This window comes from Copadichromis virginalis, linkage group LG14 (genome assembly GCF_057382275.1).
Source record: "Copadichromis virginalis isolate Kocher_CV1m ecotype Utaka linkage group LG14, C_Virginalis_male_GT1.1, whole genome shotgun sequence".
NCBI classification, from domain to species: Eukaryota; Metazoa; Chordata; class Actinopteri; order Cichliformes; family Cichlidae; genus Copadichromis; species Copadichromis virginalis.
The window spans coordinates 43227954-43245242 of NC_140631.1; the positions used below are offsets into that span (position 1 = coordinate 43227954).

General features: G+C 44.4%; 1 protein-coding gene across 3 annotated transcripts in view; it reads right to left on the reverse strand.

The window, feature by feature from the left end:
* Positions 1-15097, reverse strand: part of LOC146694802 (S-arrestin-like) — a 22478-nt gene extending 7381 nt beyond the window's left edge. Inside the window, exons 1-12 of one of the 3 annotated variants that reach the window (XM_085431112.1) lie at positions 14286-15097; positions 13432-13554; positions 9017-9084; positions 8364-8424; positions 6798-6842; positions 6233-6432; positions 5248-5307; positions 4975-5042; positions 4763-4898; positions 4561-4645; positions 3801-3873; positions 2245-2382 (exon numbers count right to left, since the gene is read on the reverse strand). In XM_085431112.1, the coding sequence (XP_085287238.1) occupies positions 2245-2382; positions 3801-3873; positions 4561-4645; positions 4763-4898; positions 4975-5042; positions 5248-5307; positions 6233-6432; positions 6798-6842; positions 8364-8424; positions 9017-9064 (914 nt within the window). In that variant the 5' untranslated portion in view covers positions 9065-9084; positions 13432-13554; positions 14286-15097. The remainder of the gene's footprint in view (positions 1-2244; positions 2383-3800; positions 3874-4560; positions 4646-4762; positions 4899-4974; positions 5043-5247; positions 5308-6232; positions 6433-6797; positions 6843-8363; positions 8425-9016; positions 9085-13431; positions 13555-14285) is intronic. The other 2 variants (XM_085431110.1, XM_085431111.1) reach the window with 2 other exon arrangements.
* Between the last annotated feature and the right edge of the window lie 2192 nt (positions 15098-17289).

The window sequence follows — 17289 nt, forward strand, 5'->3', positions numbered from 1 at the left end:
CACGAGCAAGGTTTCAGGCTCGTCGGCACAAACTGAGAGTCAGGAACCGTTTGCAGCACAGAGCTTCAGATCATCCAGAGTCCCTGTGGTGTTTCTAACCCAGCAGCTAGAAACAGGTCAGAGATCTGACCCCGCAGAGGAGACATTAGGAGGGAGATGTCCGAATCATCGAATCAAATAATCGTCTCACTAACGTTTGGGATGCTTCTGGTTCCACCTCTAAGAAGAAAGTTAAACTGTGGAGGCTTCATGACCTGACAGAACAAAACGAGACCTCGGCTCTGACACTTGGATGAGTCCATTTCTATCATATTTCTAATTTCAGTGGTTGATGTTCTGGAAAACATAGTTCAGTCTCCTGGAGACTTCCAGTCGTCAGAGGTCATCAAGCTGTGATTTAAATTGAAAAATTTGCCAAAGTGATCCCACTATATAAAACTGGTGATAAACAGATTGTGTCAAACTATGGACCGGTATCTTTACTGCCTCAGTTTTCAAAGATTCTTGAAAAACTATTTGCAAACAAACTAGATTCTTTTATTGATAAATATGATTTATTGAATGATCATCAGTATGGGTTCAGAAGAAATCGCTCAACATCTCTAGCTGTGATGGAATTTATTGAAAATATTGCAACGGCTGGGGATGAAAAACAGTTTGGAATAGGTGTGTTCATTGATTTACGTAAAGCCTTTGATACGATAGATCATTCTTTACTTTTACAGAAGTGTGAAAGGTATGGTTTAAGAGGTGTTGTACAATTTTGGTTAAATAGTTACTTGAATAATAGGTTCCAATATGTGAGTATTAATAACATGAAATCTAAACTTAGAAAAGTAACTTGTGGAGTTCCGCAAGGATCTGTTTTGGGACCTAAGTTACTTTTACTTTATATAAATGATATTTGTACAGCCAGTGATGCTTTAAAATATGTGATGTTTGCTGATGATACAAACTTATTTTGCTCTGGAAAAGACATAAAGAAATGACTGGAAACAGTAGAAACAGAACTCATGAAGTTAAATAGATGGTTTGTATTTAATAAACTATCATTGAATGAAAGTAAAACAAAATTTATGTTATTTGGAGGTAGTAAAAGTAATATTAAAGTAAAATTGAATTTAAATAATGTTGAACTTGAAAGAGTATATGAGCCAAAATTTTTAGGAGTAATTATTGATGATAAACTTTGTTGGAAGCCCCACATAGAACATGTGAAACGAAAATTATCCAAGTCTATTTCTATTCTTTATAAAACAAGAGATTCTTTGAATAAGAACTGCCTTTATTTATTGTATACTTCCCTTTGTTTGCCTTATATGACCTACTGTGCAGAAATTTGGGGGAACACATACAAAACATATTTGGATTCAATATTTAAGTTGCAAAAAAGAGCTATTAGAATAATAAATAAAGTTGGATACAGGGAGTCCACCAACCAGTTTTCTGTAGGATCCTCTATGTTAAAATTCATGGACATTATATATTCTAAAACTTTAGAGATGATATATCGTGTGATGAAAAAGAATGTTCCAATGTGTATTTTAAGGATGTTTCAACTAAGAGATGGAAAATATGATTTGAGGGGGTCTTATGTGTTTGAAATGCCTAAAGTGAGAACCAATGTTAAGTATGTGTGTCAGTTTTGGGAGTGAAATTATGGAACGGACTTAATGATGAACTGAAGATGTGTTTTTCTTTGTCATTCTTCAGGAAGCTTTTAAAAATTAGTATTATACAAGGTTATAGAAATTTGGTTTGTTAACATTTTTTTGTGTTGATTTAATTTCTTGATTTATCATTGATTTCTTTTCAAACTGTTATACAACTTATTTATCAATGCTATTTATTTTCTTGGTTAAGGATTTGATTACTTCTATGGGGGTAAGGGATAGGATAAGTATAAGCCATAAGGCTTCAGCCTATTCACTTTTCGGTTTCTGTTTGAGTACTTTTATGTAAAATTATAATCTGTTGTTGTTGTTGACTGAAATAAAAATTTCAATTCAAATTCAACTGAGGCTCCATCACCTCGACGGCCTGACCAGACTTCAGGCTCATCTGATGGAGTCTCCGGAGATCTCGTGAGAATGCAGCCGGTCTGAACACTGTGTGTATTTTGCCCAGAATGCTCTGATGACAGATCTGTCTCACCTGCCAGGTTAAATCATGTGAACCTGTCCTTTAAAGAGCAGCCGTGTTTCCTGTCTAACACCATCATTAAAACCTCAGTGTGTCTCTGACATGCTCGATGAAGCCAGGTTGGTGTCCTCGTGTTTAAGTCGCCCATCCAAAGCGAGTCCTCTGCGGTCTTTGTTGTATGCCAGCAGAGGGTGCAGGGTGTACTCCTGCTTCAGACTGGTGCCACAAGGCACAGAGTCACTGTAACCGAAAACATAACATGATTAGAAACCTCTTGGTCAAACCCAGGGTGGTTAAAACTAACCCAGCTGACAGTGTGAGGTCACTAGGAGTATCTTTAGACCAGGGGTCACAACCTTTAAGACCCAAAGAGCCACTTGGAGCCGGTTTCCACGCAAAAGAAAACACTGAGAGCCGCAAATACTTTGTGACGTCTAAAATGAAGATAACACTGTACATATTGTTTTTTTTACCTTTATGCTTTGTGTGAACAGCTAAAGTGTGTTGCTTATGAAATCCATGAAGTGCTACAGAGAAAACTACATTTTATTTATGTAATGAACACATTTCGATCTCTTAAAGAAATATAACAAAAGGAAAGCTGAACTACAATGATCCAGCAAACAAAAACTGCTGTGAGCCGCCAGCCTTATATCTCCTTTGGGCTTTTGGAGCCTTGACCTGACTTTTAAAAATAACTGGAAAAAAAGCTCTATGCTGCTGAAAAATGAAAAATAGATATTTACAAAATTCTGCCTAAATATGTATTTTACCTGGTTAATGTGTGTGGTGGGGCGTGGTCTGCAGCGCCGCTGCAGGGGAGGCGGACGCACCTGAGCGGCACCAGCAATCACGCCTCGCCGCCTTAAAGTCTGTGCTCTCTCTGCGGTTGTGTGTCGGGCTGTGAGCTGCAAAGCTACAGCCGGCTGTGTGCGTACAGCAGCCGTGTGTGAAAGTGGTCAATAAAGAGATGCTGTAAAGCGTGTTCATGCAAACATCGTCAGGTCTGCCGTGACATGTTTACAACGGGACTTCTGCTCCTGAACCTCTGCGCACAGTGAAGTCACTTCATCTTTACAGGACTGTAAGCTGTCGTCTGTGAGGCGTGAGCGTGTTTGTTTTTAACATAGTTCGCGGTGGAGCTGCTGACATAATGTGGATCCCAAGATCCATAATTGGCCTACCTGGGGTTGAAAGTCTCGGTAAATGCAGGCATTTCAGCGGGCACACCGGCTTCCGCCAGTGTGACGCTTATTTTGAGCGATGAAGAAATAATAGAAAATAAAAGTGTATTTTTATATTTCAATATCACAATAATCTTCCAATTTAGAACTACAAGTTTAAAAAGAACTAATACAAAAAAATACACTTCAGCTAAATGTAATTTATTTTCCCAAACCACGCAGAGCCGCAGTATAAGGACTAAAGAGCCGCAGGTTGCCGACCCCTGCTTTAGACCAAGATGTATCAGGTACGACAGGGGCACATCTGTTTTTAAACAGATCAATGCAAAAATTAAATGTACAGGAAACATCTTCCTTTTGAAAAAAGAAAAAATGTTCTGTCTGATCAAACTGAGACCATGAACGCAACTCCTGCTTTAAGTTCCCTCAGAAAATATTCAAAAGAAATATACTTCTGTTATATCCTTAACTCACCTGGTCTCCTCTTTGGCCACAGACTTGACGTACTTATCGTTGGAGTAAAGGATGACGTGGGTCACCTGCTCGACTAAGCACAGAAACTCAAAGTAAGCCACCGTGCTGCTGCAGACAGGGAACACACCTGTCTGCTGTCAGAGGCCTGCAGGTGAGGCAGCGTGTCACCGCCACAGACACCTTTCCTCATGTTTACAAGGAGCAGCTTTTCTGGTTAAACATCTCCTTAGGTCACAATTCAGTTTGGCCAATCGTGTCTGAGCAGGCTTTGGTTGCATGACTTTTTAAATTTATGCTAATGGAAGGAAGTGTTATCAGCTGATGTCTCCAGTCAACCCGATACCACTGCAAAGTGCGTATTAGACACGCCGTCCACTGTGTCCATTTCACCCTTTGCCCCTCCAAAGAGTGAAATGTGCAAGCGTGCAGTAAGCTGCAGTACCAGCAGGGGGAGACATTTTATTTAAAGTCATTATGTCTTGAAATAAATAAGCCAACAAAATAATGTAAATACATATTAGCTGCCTAGCTTAGATGTTTCTGGAGAGTAAGGACTCTGGAATGGACTTCATACAGTTTTTGTTCACTACAGACTTCTCGGCTTTAAATCAGTCATCTCCCCTGATGGTAATGCAACTTCTGCATGCTTGTACATTTCACGCTTTCCTTTATAAAAGGAAAAACTGGAGAAATGATGCTTGGTGGCAGAGACACGCTGCTCTACGTCACCTTAAGTACTCTGAAGCCAAACTGATGTCACCTGACAAGCTGATGTCTTTGATGTTCCTGCTGGACGAGTTGGTGATTTCAACATTGGCTTTGAGCGGCTCGCCGTGGTAAAAAGTCTGCAGACAGGTAAGCAGACAGGTAAAGTGCTTTCATGAGTATATCTGTGAGAGTCCTCCAGCTTTCAGAACCTGGTGGTTCTGGTGTCTGATTCAGAACCTGACTGAAGCTCTGACCTCTTTGGGCAGGCTCAGTTTCACATGCAGAGGTTTCTCGGACATCAGGAACTCAAAGGTTGTCTCTGCGCTGGGAAGCAGTTTGCTGTCCTCTGGACTGAACTGGATCTTACGGATGGTGAGACGGACAGAACTCCTGCAGAGAGGACGGAGGAACACGTGAAAGGCTGTCCATCGAGTCTTCAGACTGAGATCCACTCTGAGCGACTCACTGTTTGTCGATCTTCTCGTCCTGGTTCTCACCACAGAAAGCTGTCACCTCAAATTCCACCGCACATTTCTGTCCAGCACACAGAAACACACAGTTTGCACATTTACAGCTAGTATCATTCATCGGGCAAATTGGCTGCTTTCAGAGGACTGCGTGACAACGCAGAGAGAGGGAAGCTGATGTGAAACATCAGTGTGTGTACTCTGAGACTTTGTGGTGCTGAAGCAATGTACAGATGAAGAACATGAAAGGCTGAGTGTAGTGATGGCGTTACCTTCCCCACGTCGGACAGTCCGGGCTGCAGAGTGATGGAGCAGGGCAGGTTGTCTGGAAACTGAAGCACATTAGACCGTCACGCTCGTCCTGTACGGTACCCGAATTGGTACGTCTCATTCTAACCTCTTCAACAATAAACACAGGAATAGTAACTAATCAAGACAATCTATACGATTAGAAGAGTGAAACCCACCCCTTCCTCTGTAACTGCGCCACAGACACACGCTGGTGACTACAGAACAATGACCTCGCCCGTGTTCAGATTTCAGTCAGGTTCTCGAAGGTTCTCATACAGCTACAGAGAACCCTCCTCTTTATTTCTGAAAATTTCTTCCCTAAAATGTTAGATTGTCTTTCTGAACGGTTAATGATCATTAATTTCTAACCTCTCAGAGAACTCTACTCTTTTCTGCTCAAATGTGGACATCCATCCATCCATCCTATTCTGCTGGAGCCTATCCCAGCTGTCTTAGGGCAAGAGGCAGGTTACAACCTGAACAGGTCGACAGTCTAGAGTTTCCAGTGAACCTGACCTGCATGTCTTTGGACTGTGGGAGGAAGCCGTAGAGAACCCACGCACACGGGGAGAACATGCAAACTCCACACAGAAAGACCCCTGTGGTTGAGTCAAGCTCAGGACCTTCTTGCTGTGAGGCAACAGTGCTAACCACTGTGCCACATTTCTAGTTTTAAAGAGAGTTTTAACAGATTTCTGAGACATTTGTGGGGGTTTTGTTATTCTGACTGGTGCTCTAATTTTTTATTCATTCTGTAATCAGGTTTTCCTTTTTTACCTTGAGGATTTTGGATGACGATTTAGGCCAGATCTGCACTGGGTACAAAACCTAACACAACAAAAAGGACTCTATTCCAGACATGACAAATGTGGCCTTTCTGTTTTCTATCCTTGAACCTGATGGAGGGATTAAACCTCTTCCTCTAGCAGGGCCTGATCTTTCCAGATGTTCCAGGCTGTTCCTCACCTCGAAGAAAAAGGGGAAGGCGTTGTTTCCAAGCTTTCGCAGCAACTTCTGCTGGATCTTGGTGTGGGTGAGCTTTTCTTTGTCCTGCAGCTCGGGGTAAACCTGCCGGGTCACCAGGAAGAGGTCCCTCCTGAAGGCCACGCCCATCACATCCATGTCCTGACGGCCGTAGCGAAATGTGCACGACAGCATCACATACACTAACAGACACCGAAAAACAGGAATGAAGCCACACATCCAAGAACATGCTGCACCAGGAGAATCTGGCTCCATCAAACCTAAATCAGTGTGAATAGAAGCTGGAGAAACGTCTGTCAGAAGCTGCTTATTGTTCTCTGAGATCTTTTGTGTCGCACCCACCCCACACTGCAGAGAAATGTTCATCTGCACAGAAAGAAGCTTTCATTCAGTGAAATATGTTTTACACAGGAGCCACAGTCATAAGCCCTGTGGACCTCCTCCGGTAAAGCTGAGCTTCTCCACACTGACGGGCTGAAGGAGGGAGTCCCACGGCACCTCCTCCGGGTTCTGTCTTATGTTACTGCACACATTTAAACACACTGACCTTTCTTTCCTTTGAGCTGCACTGGGTCAATCACAATCACGCCATCTGTAGGAAACAGGAAGTGATCAAATCACAACACATTCCTGACTGTTTTAAAGGTTTGTCACTGTCCTCCTACTGGGCATGAGCAGAAATGGTCAACTACTTCCTGCTCTGCTACCATCCCCATATCCATGGCTAGTTTACAATTAGCAGTAAAACCAGTGAGCACTGTTCTTCAGTCTGTTCACTGCGGTGTATGGATCCCACAGCACAGGCCACCCCTTCTTCTTTAGCTCTCAGTGAAGGCGGTCGCACTTTTCTCCTCTCCTCCTCACCCTTATCTTCCCTGCTTAGCCTCTATGTCCTTGTCTTGTGTGCATTACTTTCCCTGGAATAGCCTCCCAATGTCGTTCTCTAAAACCTAAAGAGAATTATGGATTTGATCAACTGGTCTCTGAATGCTATTGACACCCTTTTCTCAACGAGAAGTCTGGGCTCGGGAGAGCCTGAGTGCCCTGGAGGGACTTTCCCTGCCGGATACACGATGGACGGGTGGCAGAACTGGAGGACTGTGTGCCTGGCGGGACTGTCGATCGAGGACGCTGAAGATATCTATCTATTCGGAACCGTGATAACAGGGTTCATGCTGATCGGAGTTGGCTTAGCCCTGGTTTATCGGAGAAATAAGAGAGCGGAACCGGCTGTTCAAACCCCCCCAAGGCTGCCCGCTGGGATCGAAACGGAACGAGGCGCGACCTCTCACAACGAACGTAATATGGTCAACACCTTGGAGACGCTTGCAGCTGCTGTGAAGGCTCAAAACAACACCATTGAGCGTATGAGGGGAAACATCAGAGAGAGGCCTGCTCAGAATGAGACCCTTGAGCGACAGTTGGAACACATCGCGGAACGGATCACTGCAGTTGTGAAGTCTCAGAATCAAAAGAACGACAACACCATGGAACAGAAGTTTGATACCATCATGGGGAGGCTCGCGGCTGCCTGCTGTAACCCTAATTTCCCTCGGGATGATTAAAGTATTCTGATTCTGATTCTGAACATTCACCATGAGCGCTGTGTGGTGGAGAAGCTCTGTTTAAAGAGTCGGTCCTGGGTCTTTGACCCAGTTTGGAGTGAAGTATGGTTTGTGACTCAGATTTCATATTCTAGCTCTGTCTTTATTTCTATATTTCATAGTGCTCTGAATTTTTCATTATTCACATTTCTAGTTCTATGTTTCTTGTTCATGTTTGGTGTCTTCGTTTCCGGTCTGTCCCTGTCTTGTACCTGTATCTCTCTCCTTCTCTGGTCTGTCTTTGTGGCTCTTTACTGTCGTAGTCCTGTCTCTGTGTTCTGCTCATTTGTCTCCACAGTCTGTCATGTCTCCATGTTTTTCTTCCCCAGTCTTTGTGGGGTCCTGACAGAGTTTATGCTTTTTTCTCTCACAGGGCTCAGCACATGCAGAGATGTCATGAAGACATAGGCCTGCATCTGTCAGTCCCCCATCTTTAAACATTTTCAAGAAACATTTTTCAATCAGTAGCAAAAGCAGAGCGAGAGCAGGTAGTTAGCATCAGGACTCACCGACTGGATCCACAAAGTCGCAGTGATCCACAAAGTCCCTCTTTGCCATGTAGACGGTCACCTGAAAACACACGAGGGTCACGTAAGACTCAGAGTCTGCAGGAGCTCCACATTCCCTCTAAGCAGGGTGGACCATCACATGCTTGCAGAGGCAGAAATGACAGCACAGCTCTGAGTAGAGGTTTTTTTTTGTGCTTTTAGTTTCCCACAGACCGGGAGCAGAAGGCGCATCGGTTCAGTTCATCGATGGAGTTAATGTTTTTGAACCTTTTCCCATTCTGAGGTCAGGAATAAAAAAAAACCTGAATGTTTACCCGCAGGCAAAGCAGACATTAATATTACAGTTACTCTGTCACATGTCAGTTCAATTTGGATTTCAGCACAAAGATGCCATCGCAACCCAGAGGGTCCGGATTAACAACCTGGATCCTGTTGCACACAGAGCGGTGGAGCAAGATCAAGGACCAGAACTTTATGGATGCCTTAAATGGTGCCCTGAGTACAAATCAGCATCCTTTCAGTGCTGATGTTTCTATTAGGGGGAAACTTTAGTCTCTCCAAAAGGAACTTTGATATGACCTCTGCTCTGGGTTTCTAAACCACATCTTCTCCATGACTTATGATGTCGATGCTGAACTATCTTCAGAACTTACCGACTTGTCACGGGACACCTTTTTAAAGACGACGTGCTTGGGACTCATGCTGAGTGTTGGATCTTGACCTGCAGCACAGAGACATTCACATATCAAACGTTTATCATCTCAAAGTTAAATTGCACACAGCCCTCACACCTAAACATCCACTCGTGCATCTATGGATGATTAAAGCATCCCAGTAATATGACCAACTGAGAACACAGGCAGCAGATCTAACGCAGTTTTCTTTAACATTGTACAGACATGAAAGAAACTCCGACTAATAAGAATAATAAAAAAGATCTGGTGGATGGAGCACTCCAGCTGTGGTTTCGGTGGGTGATGGTCTGGGCTGTACTCGGGTCAGTTATGGAGCCGTGCTGCTGCAGGCTGTGCTCAGTGAGATTTCTTCATTGTCTGGAATCACAGACGCTGTCCAGACAGAGCACATTCTCCTACAGCTGCAGATGTGCCTCAGCATTAATGACGCCATCACAGATGTGCCAGCTACCCCTGCACCTGCTCGGAGGAGGTGGGGGAGTTTCTGGATCTTCGTGCGGATGCAGTGATGTGCTCCACTCCTGTTCCATGTTGCATCCACCAACACAAACCAACGCCCACCAACACCAACCAACATCTACCAGCACCTACCAAGATCCACCAAAATGTGTTCCTGTTTTATTGTGAAGGTCTGCGTCTCATGTGAGTGTGTTCAGTTTTACCTCTGTCTCGTCTTGTTGATTATTCCCAGCTGTGTCCACCACCTGTGTGTAATTCCCCTGTGTTTCTCTGTGTATTTAAGTCGTGTCCTCTGTCATTGTAGTTGCTGGTCCATCTGTGTATCCACCATGTCTCACCCGTGTGTTCTCCCTGCTGTCCATCTCCTCTGCTCGTTCTCATTCTTGTCCAGGTTTGTGCTCTGTAGTTTAGTTGTTTCCAGTCTAGTTTAGTTCGTGCTCCATTTGCTGTTTGTCCATATTTATTTCGTGTTCAATAAACCACCTTCACTTCTCCACTACTGCCTGCGATTGGATCCTCATTTATTATTTTCACACGGCTCTCCTCACCCACCGTGACAAAAGTGAAACTAAGCAGAGTGCACTCCAGAGTTGTTTTTATCGAAACTTAGCGTGTGTAGCCGAACTATATATACACCTTGTGATTTTGTCAGAGCTGTGGATGCGTGCTCGTCTCCGCAGTTCTTCATTTCCGGAAATGTAAAATAAAGATCATTTTTTGAGTTTTGACCACTCTGGGTCTAGTCTTTCTTTGCTGCCAAAAGAATTCAAAAGAACGTAATTTCCAAACACAATTTGGAGACTGTTATTCATGCCTTTATTACCTCATGCTTTGCCTATTACGATTCCCTTTTAATTGGGGTTGGGTTGTGATCCGTGTGGTCGCTGAACAACGGTTCACCCCTGAGGAAAAAGGTACCTTTGTCCTACCAGCTGTTGAAGAAAAGGAAATGGAGGAGTCACGGAGCCGTGGGTTTCAGCCACCACTGAGACCATCGACTTTGAGGGGACTCCTGCAGATGGGTGAGTTGTAGCTAACTTGTATACAGTCATGGAGAGTGTTTGTCTGGCCGAGGGGGGGAACGCTGGCCGACTCTGGAGTTCGAGTCTCCGGAGGGAAAATCCTGGTGGTTTGAGACCCCAGGCTTGTGTTCGGGTTTTTGTCCAGCACAGGGACGGTAATTAAAATCCACCGTCGGGAAAAATCCTGGTGGTTTGAGACCCCAGGCTTGTGTTCGGGTTTTTGTCCAGCACAGGGACGGTAATTAAAATCCACCGTCGGGAAAAATCCTGGTGGTTTGAGACCCCAGGCTTGTGTTGGGAACGGCTCATCACAAGGACAGTGGCTCGAGCACGCAGTTGGGGAGAAGCCGGCCCAGGCCTGTGTTTGGTCCACAGGGACGGCGGTTCGAGTACACTGTTGGGAAATCATTCCTATGTGCAGTGACGGTATTTTAGCACTTTTCTGCCGGTAAGGGAAGAAGGCCATTGCAGAGGACGCTCTGAATGTAAAGGGAAACTGGATCCAGTAAAGCGGCAGGCTTCCACCAGGCGGCCAGGCACAAAACTCAATGCGTGACTGTATGGTAAGAACTGAGTAAAGATTAGATTAGATAGAACTTTATTAATCCCTCGGGTGGGTTCCTCTGGGAAATTCGATTTCCAAAAAAGCACAGCACCGACAGAAGTTACAGAGTTATACACACACACATATATATAAATACAGAGACAATATACATAAAATATACGAAGGGGATAAATAGAATAAATAGGAATAAAAATAAAAATACAAGTGAATTGCACATTTCAAGTATTGAGTCTATTGCACCGTTGACTATTTACAAAAGTATTGCACAAAAGGTATTGCACAGTGAGGTGAAGAGGCACTACAGCTTAGTTGTTCCCTCCTTTGTCCTCCTGTTTCCCCTCCCTCTCCCCTCCAGAGAGGAGTTAAACAGTCTGATGGCGTGTGGGACAAAGGAGTTTTTAAGTCTGTTAGTTCTTGTCTTTGGGAGAAGCAACCTGTCACTGAACAGACTCTTCTGATTGTTTATGGCCGTGTGCAGAGGATGCCCAGCATTGTTCATAATGTCCATCAGTTTCTTTAATGTCCTTTTCTCTGCCACTGTCACCAGAGTGTCCAGCTTCATGCCGACCACAGAGCTAGCCCTCCTGATCAGTTTCTCCAGCCTGGATGAGTCCTTCTTCGCTGTGCTGCTCCCCCAGCACACCACAGCATAGAAAAGTACTCCAGCAACCACAGTAGGTATGGTGTTCTTGGGATGCAACTCAGTATTCTTCTTCCTCCAAACACGACGAGTTGAGTTTATACCAAAAAGTTCTACTTTGGTTTCATCTGACCACATGACATTCTCCCAATCCTCTGCTGTATCATCCATGTGCTCTCTGGCAAACTTCAGACGGGCCTGGACATGCACTGGCTTCAGCAGCGGAACACGTCTGGCACTGCGGGATTTGATTCCCTGCCGTTGTAGTGTGTTACTGATGGTGACCTTTGTTACTTTGGTCCCAGCTCTCTGCAGGTCATTCACCAGGTCCCCCCGTGTGGTTCTGGGATCTTTGCTCACCGTTCTCATGATCATTTTGACCCCACGGGATGAGATCTTGCGTGGAGCCCCAGATCGAGGGAGATTATCAGTGGTCTTGTATGTCTTCCATTTTCTGATGATTGCTCCCACAGTTGATTTTTTCACACCAAGCTGCTTGCCTATTGTAGATTCACTCTTCCCAGTCTGGTGCAGGTCTACAATACTTTTCCTGGTGTCCTTCGAAAGCTCTTTGGTCTTGGCCATGGCGGAGTTTGGAGTCTGACTGTTTGAGGCTGTGGACAGGTGTCTTTTATACAGATGATGAGTTCAAACAGGTGCCATTCATACAGGTAACGAGTGGGGGACAGAAAAGCTTCTTACAGAAGACGTTACAGGTCTGTGAGAGCCAGAGATTTTCCTTGTTTGAGGTGACCAAATACTTATTTTCCACCCTGATTTACGAATAAATTCTTTACAAATCCTACCATGTGGATTCATGGATTTTTTTTTCACATTCTGTCTCTCACAGTTGAAGTGTACCTCTGGTGCAAATTACTGACCTCTGTCATCATTTTAGGTGGGGGAACTTGCACAATCGGTGGCTGACTAAATACTTTTTTGCCCCACTGTACCATCATCCACCAACATCCACCAACATCCACCAACATCAACCAACACCTACAAACATCAACCATCATCCACCAACATCTACCAACACCTACCGACATCTACCAACACCTACCAACACCCACCAACATCCACCAACACAAAACCACATCCACCAATACCCACCAAGATCCACTAATGCCCACCAACACCCACCCACATCCACCAACATCCCACATCTCTGCAGCATCCTCCTCTGACTCCACCTCTCCATCCAATCATGAACTGTAGGTGAGGGACTCACTGACCTTTACAGTGACAAATGTTTTTCTCAGATTGTTGAACTGTGTGCTCACATCCTGACACGCAGAGTTGAACCCTTTACATCTCCTCTGAAGCTCTGAGAAGATCTTCTCGCCGTTCCACCTCAGTTGATGGCAGATGTTAATCCAGTTTTACTGGGGTTTTTTGTTTGTTTGTTTTTCAATCAAACTTAATGCTGCATCATATAAAATCAGGGGATACTACAAAAACAAATGTATGAGTTTTAACTTCTGGTAACTCGTCACCAAGTTTAAAAAGTAATTGATCAGATTTGTTGTTTCACATCAGCTGTGAAGCTGTTTGTGCTTTTAGGTGAAGCTTCACAGAATTAAGGAACATCAGCTGACCTTCAGACTTCCTCAATAAACTAATGAAACCCATCATCAAACACTCATTCACACTGATAACAGATTCATCTCTCACTGAACAGACTGACCTGAAGCTGCAGTGATGAAGACGAGCTGGAGAGAAGCAGGTTTGAAGCTGATCAGAACGATCAGTTGTATTTATAATCAGCACACAAAGCCTGGTCAGCATGCACATCATTACAGGAATAATCCTGCAGGCAGACACACACACACACACACACACACACACACACACACACACACACACACACACACACACACACACACACCTTTTCTAGTGGGTTGATGAATTTTCTAAATTACCGACTGATGGCAACAAAAGCAGATTTGAATAAAAGTGGAATTAAACATCTTTAATCCAAACCCCTGACCTCACCATGCACCTGACCGTTGGAGCTTTGCAGTAAATTTGGACCTTTTAAATGATTATACTATCATCTCATATCTTTCATAACTTTTTCAGCTCAGCAGATCTCCACATCAAACTTTTTGGCTGAAAAAGATGTTTAAAGTCTTTTTAAAAATGCAGCCCGGTTGCTTCTACAGCGTCTGCAGGAGTCACAGTCAGAGCACTGAGCCTGCTCTCTGTGAGCAGCTGCGTGATGATCGATCAGAGTGTGAAGAACCTGCAGCAGTTTCATGTCTATTTATACAACACACACACACACACACACACGTATATATATACACATGCAGATGAATGAAGACTAAAAGCACATGAGGTCAGATGGTTTTGGTTTGTGTATTGATCGATATTAATATGACATTAACATGATCAGCAGGATGCGAGTCAGCTGAGCCGATAAGTTTCTGTCACTCAGACTCAGCAGTCTGAGTGCTGACAGCAGCAACACACACACACACACACACACACACACACACACACACACACACACACACACACACACACACACACACACACCTGAAGCTTCGGTTGGACCTGAGTTGGTCTATTCAGCTGCTCGTTGATGCTTCTAAAAGTCTTAAAGGTGAGTCACCTGCAGGACCTGAAAGTGAGGACATCGTGGATATCAGCAGTAAGCGGACACGTTAACCTTTGACCTCAGTCACTGACACAGAGACATGTGACCATAATCTGCTGTGCACAGTGTTGGGGAGTAACGGAATACATGTACCGCCGTTACGTATTTAAAATACAAAATATGAGTAACTGTATTCCGTTACAGTTACCGTTTAAAAAGGTGGTATTCAGAATACAGTTACTTTGTTGAAATAAATGGATTACACTGCGGTACTTTCCTGTTTCATTTTGTCGCGGGTCAGCACTGTTTGGGTTTTGTTTGACAGCTACGTTCTGTTGTTCCAGGCGGCAGCGTTACGGTTGCCATGGTTACAGGGCGACGCTCTCTCTCTCTCTGCGACTGTGTGTTTCCTGGGTGAGAGAGCGCCTTTTTGTTGTTGTTGTTGTTGTGCTAAGCTAACAGGCAGAATGCTACAAGCATAGCTCTAAAGAATGTAGCATCATGGGCAGTGTAGTCCGTGTTGCAGGGAGAATGGACTGCCATACACGTTATGTGTCTGTGAGCGCGAGGAGGGAGAAAAAGGGGAGTGGAAAGGTACGAGTTGTCATCGAGGAAAAACGGGAGCTGGAAGCATGTAAATATAATAATAACCACTGCAGCCAAGAAGAGAGCCTGACGAGCCCAGTTGTAAGTAAGCTATTAAGACTCGACTGTACACCGTGTTCCTGTTTTCCTCCGAAAACAATAAGTTTCGTTGGAGCAGCCTTTCAACGCCTCTCTCTGTCTCTCGCAAGAAAAGTTGACCCACACAACAAAGTAAAGCTATTTTTCAGCTACGAGCCGACAGGGACCCCGCCTTATTAGTCAGAGGTCCCTTTACTACAGTTCGGAGTCGCGGACCTTCAGTAATAGTAATAAATCACACAGCAATAGGACATTCAGCATGATAATATATTAAGTAATCCAAAGTATTCAGAATACGTTACTCTCATTGAGTAACGTAACGGAATACGTTACAGAATACATTTTGGGGCATGTATTCTGTATTCTGTAATGGAATACATTTTAAAAGTAACCTTCCCAACACTGGCTGTGCATCAGCCACACACTGTCCTTTAGTTTCTATGCCATATGTTAAAACAAGATCTAGAGTGTGATTAAAGTGGTGGGTGGGTTCTTTTACATTTTGAGAGAAGCCAATTGAGTCTAATAACAGATTAAATGCCATGTTGAGGCTGTCATTTTTAGCATCTACATGGATGTTAAAATTACCCACAATAATTATTTTATCTGAGCTCAGAACTAAATCAGATAAAAAGTCTGAGAAATCAGACAGAAACTCTGTGTAAGGCCCAGGTGGACGATAGATGATAACAAGTAAGACTGGTTTCTGAGTTTCACAGCTGGGATTGGGACGGTAAGCAAACTGGAGGGGATTGACAGCGCCTGGGACCATGTGGTTGATGTGTGTGAGAACCAGTTGTTCTAGGCACTTCATGGCAACTGGTGTGAGTGCTACTGGCCTGAAGTCATTTAGGGTACTGGTATAATGGTGGAGCACTGCCTGGGATAGTGACAGGTTGAAGATGTCGGCATACACAGCAGCTAGTTGTTCCCCACAGGCCTTCAGAATTCTGGGAGGAACTCTATCGGGTCCCACATCCTTGTGGGGGTTCACCTTCTTCAGAGTTTTCAGGACCTGTGTGTGTTTGACCTGGAAGCCAGTGCCCGTGGGGCAGCTGGGGGCCTTTGAGGTTGTGTCTGTGTTCAGCCTGTCAAACCTGGTGTAGAAGGTTTTAAGACTGTCTGGATGGGTGGCATGTCGGGTGTCTGTGGTAGTTGTGGTTCTTGATTAGTTTGTGACAGATTTAATTCCCTGCCATGTGCTGCGTGTGTTGTGGTATAAGAATCCCTTAATTGTTCCACAAGGGGAAATTTTGTTCTAACAGCAGCCAGAAAGACACATATACAAACAAACAGGACACAGGACACAGAACAGAAACATACACAATTTTTACATATTTACATCAAGGACAATGGTTACCAAAAGCAGAGTACTGTACCGTTATTAAATTAAATAAAATTAAATACAGATAAGAGGCAAACCCTGGTTATAGTGTAAATCGGTTGATTAAATTATTGCTGTTACAGCACAGATGTAAACATCTACGTTTGTTGGGAGCAGTTCTGATCGTACAGTCTGACAGTTGCAGGGAGGAAGGACCTGCAGAAAAGCTCCTTCATGCATCGAGGATGCAGCAGTCTGTCACTGAAGCAGCTCTGCAGTTCAGCAACATTTACATGCATGGGGTGGGAGACTCAGTCCTTCTGTCTCCCACCACCTGCACTGGGTCCAGGGTGCATCCCAGAACAGAGCTGGCCTTCCTGATGAGTTTATCCAGCCTCTTCCTCTCAGCTGCCGATAAACTGCTGCTCCAACATACCACACTGTAAAAAATGGCAGATGCCACCACAGAGTCATAGAAGGTCTTTAAAAGCGCTCCCTGGACTCCAAATGACCTCAGCCTTCATACCAACAGTGTTCAGTCGAGGATGAACACAGTATAAACAGTATTACTATCAGAGTCCATCCATCTATTTTCTTCTGCTTATCCGGGGCTCGGTCGCAGGGGGAGGAGCCTAAGCAGAGAAGCATAGACCTCCCTCTCTCTGGGGAAGACCGAGCCGTTCCCAGGCCAGCCGAGAGATGTACGCTCACCAGCGTGTCCTGGGTCTGCCCGGGGCTTTCTCCCAGTGGGACATACTAGGAACACCTCACCCAGGATACGTCCTAGGCGAACCGTCTCAACTGCCTCCCCTAACCCTACTATCAATGTAGGGAATGGAAATCAGGCGGGGAAACTCATGAAACATCTGTTTACATCTGGTTGAATTCAGTTGTGTAAATCCACAACGAGCACCAGGTCAGCTGATCACAGTCTG